The sequence below is a fragment of the Alligator sinensis genome, unplaced genomic scaffold (assembly GCF_000455745.1).
Source record: "Alligator sinensis unplaced genomic scaffold, ASM45574v1 scaffold24_1, whole genome shotgun sequence".
Taxonomy (NCBI): Eukaryota; Metazoa; Chordata; order Crocodylia; family Alligatoridae; genus Alligator; species Alligator sinensis.
In genome coordinates, this window is record NW_005842609.1 from 957,402 (window position 1) to 966,944 (window position 9,543).

Here is a 9,543-nt window from a genome sequence, read left to right on the forward strand (position 1 = left end):
CAAAGCCCTTACTGAAATGGGATTAAGCCAGCCAGACTTTTCCACATCACATTAAGAAAAAGTAGTGGGTAGGAATTCACAATGAAGGAGACCAATATGTTCCTGATCCTCTGAACACACCACATTATAACACTGGGCGAGATGAAGGTTAATTTGACAGTTTCCCTTCCCACCCCCCAAAACTGAACAGTGATCCATTTAAAACTGCCAACAACCTTACCCATTCCAATACATCAAATTATGCTTTAAAAATTATTTGCAAATGCTGAGGAATTAGGCATAAGTTGTTGTAAAGTAAAAAAAAAAAAAACCCAAACCAACCTAACAGAAACAGCAACAAAACCCCCCAAAACCTGTTTTTCAAAACTGGCAGTGTAATTAAGGCAGCATTGGAAGTGTGTTTGATACATCAATAATGCCACAAACCCTCCACAGCAGACTAGTATTTCTATGCTTGGGCTATGGGGTTCATTGCCTCCAGACATAGAAATTACCAACATTTAATACAGATCACTGAGAAAGCCTCTAAAAATTCATCTGTTTTCCTCGTTATACAATTGATCTAAACTTCCCCCTACTGTGCCTTAACCTTATACCTGATGTATCTCTGCTAAACATGCCATCTGTTTAAACCAAACTGGACAGAGACCACCTAGGTTTAGTGTTACCATAGCAGCCTTTAGAAAGTATAAATTTATTAACAACTTTAGCCTAATCCCAAGAAAGCCCAACAGTCAGAATTCATTAGGAAGTTTACTAGTGGGTACCACTACACCCATGCCTTTGAGAATTTAAAAAGTCCATATATAATATCTATATATATTTAAGAGTGAATTTGGATTGCCTGAGTAACAGCTGTCTGGCAAACTGGACATGATGGCGTTTCTTTTTCACAGATCTTGTTGGCACATTCCATGCAAAAGAGATTGTGGCCACATGGAACTAGGGCAGCAATAACTTCGTTCTCAAAGCATATCACACAGTCGTGCTTTCGTCTCGACTCAGGAGGTGAGCTGGATGTGGAACCACCATTGGAAGAGGAGTAGCTGTTGGTACCATTAGAAAAAGCAGGGATGTATATAGGAAGGCCAGCCTGGTTGCCTGTACCGGGTGGATCATTTCTTAATCTCCTACCAAGTGGGTGTTCCAGAGTTTCGGGAAATGTAGGCGACAGACGAGGAGTGGATGGCTGACTTCCTCGACGCTGAGTCTTCATGTTACCAGTAGGATCACCACCGAAGCCAGAGAGTGGGTTTACTGGTTCAAAAGGAGTCCAGATAGTTTGGGAAGGTGTTGGTAAAGAGTCATATGCAGGAGAATCAACTGCAAGATCTTCTGTCCCCACAGGCGGCAATGTTTCTCCAAACCAAAAGTTTCCTGTGCTGAATGGGCTTGTTGGGCTGAAGTCAGCCAATCTATTGCTTCCAAAATAAGAATCTGTAGAGCCACTTCCTAAGGAGCTGGAGCTGTCATTTCTGTAATTAGAAATCATTCTGGTGCGGCTAGGAGGGACAGGATTGGAAGTAAGCCAAGCAGATCCAAGTGTGCCTCCTTCAAAACTGACATCTGTACCGTTGTAATGGAAATCGTTCTCTTCGTTCAGCTCAATGTAGTTTCCAGTACGCATGGCAATATGCATTTCTATTTCTTCACGTGCACGATCCACATTTTCAGGCATGCCTGTAACCTCGAAGACAGGCTCCTTGTCTCTGCTGGGAGTAACTATGTATGTGTGTGTTTGCTGCTGAATTCTTTTGATTGTAGCTCCTTTGGGTCCAACCACTAGCCCTACTACACGGTAAGGCACCCTGACTTGAACTGTGGTTTGACCTGGCAAATTGGGAGTACATGGTAACCCTCCCAAGGCAGGACCGTTTTTGTTGCGTGATGCTCTGATCATGGAGAAGTGTTCAGCAGCTGAGAGAATTTCCCTTTTGGCCATGGCTACATCCTCTTTTCGTCCAGTGACAACAAAAATGGGTTCTTCTCCACGAACAGGGGTCTTAATATAAGTATTTGTCTTGGCCCTTAGTGCTTTTATTTTGCAACCTGTTGAGAAGAAAGAAATGGAAATTTAATTAAGATTTTCCTTGTGGTTTTCAAAAATTAGAAAAGTCCCTTATTTTAAAGTTCTGCTGTGGGTGAAACCAGAAGCCTCTTTTCTCCACAAGTCAAGTTAGTGAAAGCAAAAACTACTTAGCTTGGTTATTTTCACATCAATCTTTGATTTCTAAAAGGTGACATTTGCACATACTGCAACAGAATCATTCAACGGATTAAGGAAGTCCTTATAAAAAAACCCTCTTACATTATACTGTATGACAACAAATCACTGAGGACAATGCTTTCCAGGCCATCTTGCCTTTAGTATGAGGCCTTTTTTAAACGAATGAAGAGACTTCCCTAGCATTTCTCACAGAGGAATGTGGAACTATACCCCCCAGAGATGCTGACAAGCTATAAGTGAAGCAATATAATTTTCCATGTTTGCACATGACAAAGTAACAAAATGAATTTTATGGAACATCAACCCTACTGACAAAAGTGATCTATTAGGTGTCAAAGTAAATGAAAAGAAATTCCGTTTCTTTATTGTAGGCTAAGGATCTACTTGCAACCAGGTTCTAGGTCCCCTACGGTGTGGGGAGCAAAGGTGAACTGTTGGTACTCAGGTGTTCAAGTCGACTCCTTTTAGCTCTTTCTGCATCAGCTGCTTTGACAAATCTACCATGTCACTAATAGGTTGAGCTGCACTGGTGACAGCAGTAGTGGGAATATTTGTACCGTTAGCCCCACTAACTGCCCAAGTGCCACTCAGATCTCTTTTCAATCTGCCATGTGTCACACACACAGGCCGTCTGTGCCACTTGTGGCACCAGTGCTGCAGGTTGGCCAACCTGGTAGAGATAGCCTTTTATTGCCACGTCAAATAGACCTGCTCTCGGAAAGATTAGGTAATGGTGCCCAATATACTGGCAGCCACTTGTAGCCTTGACTCTTGCTGGAGCTCCTATAAACAGAATTTTTTTTTAAAAAGCTAGTGTACAACCCACCTTAGATAACTGCCCTACTGGTAGAGAAGGGAAAAAAAAAAATCAGGTGCAAGATGTCAACCATGAGTGTATGGTACTGAATACATTTATGGGTGCCTTAGCAATTAGATGTCTACACACTTCTGGGGTACATTTTGTTAGCCACCGTTTCTAGATGCTTGCTGAACATCTAAATCCTTGCAAAGAGAAAGAGGCACGCATGCACACGCACATTAACCAACATTTCACTGACCCCCTTCCCTTTTTTCTGACAAGTGTTCAGTTAAGGCAAGTCAAACAGGGAGAAACTTTAGGGAAGTGCATGCACTAAATAAACAGCTTGAGGTAAGTTCCTGCAACATCCTCAAAGTGAGATTTACTGAAACATCAATCCAGAATCCTTCCCACCAATAACTTTTGATATCATTTGTGCTTTATCTCATCTCATTTGATTACACGCTGGAAAAAGAACTGTCCACTCAACTAAGCCTGTCAGTTCCCATAACATATGTGGCATAATCTTAACCTACTTGTGTGGGCTTGAAACTCTCAAAGTATATTTACATAAAAGTGTCATACTGCAAAGCCAAAATTTTACTCTTAAAAAAGTTTACTAGAACATAACGGCAGGAAACTCCCTTCCTAAAATATGCAATCTTTTTTTATCATGTTGCACACGCAAGCAACTTGCTATACATCACAGACTCAAAAAGAGAATAGCTAACCTGACTTGTGCTGGCAAGAATTTGTTTAAGCAGCTCAAACCTAATGTCAATGACTGAATGCTTACCAAAAAAGAATATTTCAACCAGTTACAGGGGTGCAGGTTATAGCTGTGACGGTCTAAGGACATAGGCAGATAAGGTTCTTTGGGTGAACTTGATATCTATAAAAGATATCAGATTCACCCAAAGAACCTTGTCTGCTTATTTCAACCAGTAACATTTTAGAAAGGGGATTTGTTTTAAAAGCCCCAAACATGTCTAAAAAAAAATGCTAATCACTAATATTTCTTGAAACACTTCAGATGATTACAAGTGAAAACAAAAAAAGAGCTCCTTCTTCCAGTTTACTTTGTGTAGTCAACAGCACTTTGTGGACATGCTCATTTGTCTCCAAGTCAGCATAAGTGATCAATACAAATGAGAGAAATAGCCTGTAGTTCTCCACTGCTACCATGGGGACGTCAGGCTTACTTCTCCAAGGAAGCTCTGTTGTGGTCTGCCTGAGGCTGTACAGGTGTTTCCACCAGTAAAACTGCAACCTAATTAATGCTGCTTTGAGTTTAGGAAACAGAAGACTTTCTTCCTTCCAGGGATCCCTACACAAAGGACAGGCAGCCTGAGCCAAAAGCCTTTAACTGCTGGAGCAGCAGATGGGAGAGTTTATTACCCCCATAACTCTACAGATCCCAGGGAAGTACAGAAGCCCAGGGACAGGCAAATGAACAGAGGGAGAGGCGAAGGCCCAACTAGGCTGGGTGAAAACTGGTGAGGGGTCATCTACTCTCCCTTGCTACAATGCCCCTTAAAAGCATCTGCAGCAAATCCATTTTCAAGGAGGCTTTTACATCTGCTGTTCTAGACATACCACAGGAGGCAGCTTTCAGAAATGCCAGTCCTTAAAAGCAATCTTATATGAAAACTGTCATGATTTTCATTTGCTTTTGAAGCAAACAAGTTTCAGGCAGGAAAAATGGGATCAGGACAAGTGGAGGCTGTTAATATTTAAGTCCTTCTTGTAGGATAACCTCACACCAGCAGATGAGAAGACCAGAAGAGAAGCTGGGTATCCGAAACCTTACGAAAGCTGTATGAATTAGTGTGAAGAGCCACTCTCTCTCTCTCACTATTGAGAACATGAGACATGCCCCAAATTGGGCAATTTTCTTTTCTTCTTCAATGCTGTAGTTATGGGCTTTCCCATCTGTATTAGTACTTCAGCCTACCCTCTGTTTTGGTGCCACTACAAGTGTCTTATGTTGGCAAAGCTGCTTGGAATTTGCCTCTGGGGATTAACCAGCTGCCCACAAGCCCCAATATGTTCCTTCTTTCAATACAGGAAAGCCCAATTTATACGAACATCCCAAAATGAAGTTGTAGCCTCTGATGGAATGAAGAAAATAAAAGTAATTGATGCCCATGTGGATAACTGAAGTCTAGGCTCGGTCTTATTGCACAGGGAGTTACGAAACATGAATATTTTAAAAAGCCTTCACATTTTTTAGTGCATTCAGAAGATTTTTTAATTAAAAATGGCAGTTTCGAGCCTGCTGAATACCATGTATTACCAACTTGAGTAAATCTTGCTCCCACAACGGATTTTCCATTGCTAACACCAAATGCCTGCGTGCCCAGTCTCTCTCAAATCACGTCAGCTGAAAACTCCTAAGTGTACTTTTACTAAGCTTCATTCCCAATACACTTCGTAGGGAAAAAAGCTTTCTTAGAGCCTGTCACCTTTCAGACCCGGGTATTGATACCGTACTGACAAAGAGGGGCGCAGCTCTCTTCTCATCAATGAGTCACCTGCTTAGAAAGCACAAGCCTCAAACTGCCTTAATGCCCCAAAGGTGACAGAACAATACCCGTAAACATTTACAAACTGGCTTCAAACAGAAAGCTCCAAGATCAGCTCCAAGCACTATGTCCCACTGGATAGAGTGGCTTTCTTAAATCTTCACTAATCTATAAAGAAGCCTCTGGGAAGCCCATAAAATTGAGCCCCTAATATAGTCCACAGTCTGTTGTGATCTGTTTATAAACGTTTTCTAAAAAAGTTACATGAATAGTCTTAAATAGTATATAGTCAGAAGTTAAAACCCCTATTCCATATCTTTGAACTTTAACATATCTTACATTAAAACTCTATATAGATATATTTTTTTTAAAAAGCATCTTTAAAAAAAATATTAGAAAGTCTGATTTAAAAAAAAAATCCATTTTTTTTAAATTAAAAAAAAAAAAAAAAAAGTGATCCACCCTGCATATTTTCTCACTTATAACGTGTACCTTTTCCCACAAAAGCAGCAGGTGAAAAATCAGGCTGCACATTATGAGAGAAAAAGGCATCCTCACTGGTCCCAGAACTGTAGTGGGGGCAGCAGCAGCATTAATTGCTGGGAGCCACGGCAATTAATGCTGCCATGACTCCTTCCCCTCCTTCCTTTCCCCACCAAATTTCCAGACCTGTGCCACGCAGCCCTGGACCAGTCATGCCAGACCAGGCCACATGCTGCACAGCCCCAGACAGGCCATGCTGGATGAGGCCGTGCGGCCCCAGACCTTGTATGCTGGATCGGACCAGCACATAGGCTAGTCTATGGGCCTCTTTAGGTGTGTGGGGTTGGCAGGAGGCTCAGAAACAGACCCTGATTTGCTCTCGAGCTGCTGCTATTCAGATACTCACTCAAGTTAAGATCTTTTCCCTTCACGAGACCTTCAAAAAGATAAATGTGCGTCATTCAGGGGCAGGTTATAGGACAGAAATAACAGATGTGAGTGTTACTGTTTGCTTACATCTGTTATACAGGCAAATCAAGCACTGTATTGGATTAGATTTAATTTGATAAGTAAGAGATCAACCAGTCCTTGCACAACACTCAGCAAACAGCTATGCATCTGACTTGTATTGTCGACACAAGGATAATTTATACACCAACACAGAAGAACACCCAACAACCACACTTCAAGCAAATGAAAGCTGGTCCATGGCGTTTCTGGAACCTGGTTTCTTTCCTTAAGCGCTACAAGGATATGGTACCCTTGTTTGATCTGGAAATCTTTTATGTTCAAGAGCTTAAAAGAAGGAAAAAAGTCTGATAAGATGCAATGCTTTCAGACACAGGTGGATCTACGATCCACTGGGGGAGGGGCACACCACCCTTCAGATCACAGAAGGATGAGGGCAAAGCACAGCTGCTGTCCCATGGCTGTCAAAAAATGCTGGGGTGGGAGATGGGAGGGAAAAAATGCTGCTGTGCAGTCAGGGACAGCAGTAGCAGCAGTGTGAAGGCTCCTCCTTTCAGCATCTGCTCCCTGTCCCCAACCCCCACCAGGAGCAGGTGTCTGCATGTCCCTGCTGCTGTTCCCACCTGAGCCCAGGGGGGCTCTGGGGCTCGCTCTGCACTTGCATTGGTGGGGTCAGTGATGGCAGTGGAAGCGAGGGGGCTGTCTGAATTGCTGCCCCCTGCCCCTTGATCTGCCCCTGCTTTCAAATGCAATTCTTGGCTCTGAACAGAAGTAACCTCACAGCCTCAAAGCAGGAGGTGATGGTTGCAGCCATGTGGTGTGCACTGGCAACTGTCTGCTGCACCTGTTACCTCTCTGCTCCTGTGGCAATAGAAATGAGCTAACTCCCAGTACACATAAAACCAGAATGAAGCAAGGTTAAAGCTGCAATGGTTTTATTTGTATCATGGCAGGAGCATGAAGTAGCAAGTACATCTTAAAGTCACCAATCGACTGCCTGTTTCTGTAATCTGTAAAGATGGAGTGAGCAATCAAAAACCCTGCCTGCTGGTCACAGCAAAAGACTCTGCCTGTGCCTCCCCACCCCTACCCTGGTGCAGCTGGACCTGGGCAGCCACGTGCCAGCAGCTACAGTGGGCTGGGAAAACGCCTTGCCCGTGCTGCTGCCCCATGGCGTGTGGGTGAAGCCCCCTGCAATGCTGCAGCTGGTCCTGGCAGGTCAGAGCCAGCCCGTTTCCCTCCAGCCCTTTGCCGGGGGTGGCAGCATAGCCCAGATGGCAGCCAGGCTTGAGCAGCGCGAGGCAGACTCCCCCCACATCCGTGTGAATAGCAATGTGGACAGGAGAACAAGCAAGTATGCGAGGCTAGTCCCCACCTGGGCTGCAGCATGGGAAGGTGCAGGGAGATGCTGCTGCCGCCACCATGTAGGGAAGGGGTACGACAGTGCCTGGCTTCCCTTCACAGGAAGCTCTACAGGGAATAGGGGGAAAGGCACAGGGAACCTGTCCCACATGCGCAGTGTTATTGGTTAACCGCTTAACTGATATCATTAGAAGTGCTCAAATAGGTAATTATTTAAACCAGGGGTTTTCAACATTTTTTAGTCCAAGTACCCCTGGATGCCAGACACTGACTTGGGTGGGGAATGGGGGACTAGCACATGGTCAAACAAGAGGGGGGGGGGGCTAGCACGTGGCCAAATGTGGAGCAGAGAGGGCGGGGGTTAGTGTGCGGCCGAGTGGGAGTGGCACATGGCTGGACATGCCCACCCGCACATACCCCCTAGGACCAGTTCTAGTACCCCAATAATGTGGCCGATAAATGCCGCATGCATGAATGCAGCCACAGTGCAGCACAGGCAGTCAGCACAGCCCAGCAGCGTGGACAGCAACTAGGTCTGGCTGGTAAGTCTGTTGTAGGGGAAGGGAAAGGGCATGTGGGGGATGCAGATCAAAGCCCCGCAGTGAGGGAGGGCAGGAAGGAGTGGGACTGGGGCAGGGGCTGTCCTGCCAGGGAGCGGAATGGAGCTGTGACTCGTCTGGAGGGTGCAGGGGGCCTCCTGCTGCCGCACGCACCCTGGGAGAGCATGGGGGGGCGGGCTGTGCCCCCAGATCTGCGTGCGGGCCGGGGTCAGGTGAAATGCCAGGCTCTTCCTGGTGGTGGGGCTGGGCTGAGGCTGTACTTGGGTGGGTGGCTGCAGTGCTGGGAGCAGAGGTTACATGGGGTGGCAATGGTGAATTTTTGGGGTGGCTGCAGCTCCCCCCATCGTCCCCCTCCCAGTGCTGCTGCTGCCACCTTCCCCAAGCGCAGCCCAGCCCCCTGCTGGGAAGACCCTAGCGCCACCCTGGCCCCAGCCCACAGTGGGAGCCCACCCTTGCCCTACACACAGATCTGGGGGGACATGCCTCCCATGCCCTCCCAGGGTGCATGCAGCAGCGGGAGCCACCCCCCACACCCCCTGGACAAGCCACTTGCAGCTCTGTCCGGACTGCAGAGCCTGCCCCTGGCCCAGCCACACTCTCTCCCTTACCATGGGGGCCTTGTGTCCCACACCCCCATGCCCCTTCCCCCACAACAGACTTACCAGCCAGACACTGCTCTCCACACCATGGGGCTGCATATCAGTGATCAGATCAGTATAGGTCAGCATGGCTTTTTTTTTTTTTTTTTTTTTTAAAAAAGCCATAAGTAAAAAAAAAAAAAAGGCTAACTCAACTAGTGAACCTTGACATAAGGTAAGAAAATCCATTAAACCAAGCTTTACATGCCAAATTTTGGCAAGGAAACCCCCAACACATATTGAATAGATCGCACTTAGTGACCATGAAAAGGTGTTAATGGTAACTAAGAACAATGCCTCTAGAGCAGAGGTTCTCAACTTTTTGGACTGGAGGGACCCCTCCCTGACCCCAAGACAGCCCTCAATAACTTGTGAATTGAGTGGCATCCAATTTCAAAAAACAAATGTATGTTATTACAGTGCTTTACAAATATGCAAAACGGGCTGGGCAGTGTGTGTGTGTGTGTGTGTGTGTGTGGGG

The 9,543-nt window shown here is 45.6% G+C and overlaps 1 protein-coding gene across 1 annotated transcript in view; it reads right to left on the bottom strand.

The window, feature by feature from the left end:
- MEX3C (mex-3 RNA binding family member C) overlaps window positions 1-9,543 on the bottom strand; it is a 28,947-nt gene that overhangs the window by 1,121 nt on the left and 18,283 nt on the right. The window contains exon 3 of the mRNA XM_014524429.2: window positions 1-2,049. This exon is cut by the window's left edge and continues 1,121 nt beyond it. Coding sequence (XP_014379915.2) covers window positions 824-2,049 — 1,226 coding nt within the window. The 3' untranslated portion in view covers window positions 1-823. The remainder of the gene's footprint in view (window positions 2,050-9,543) is intronic.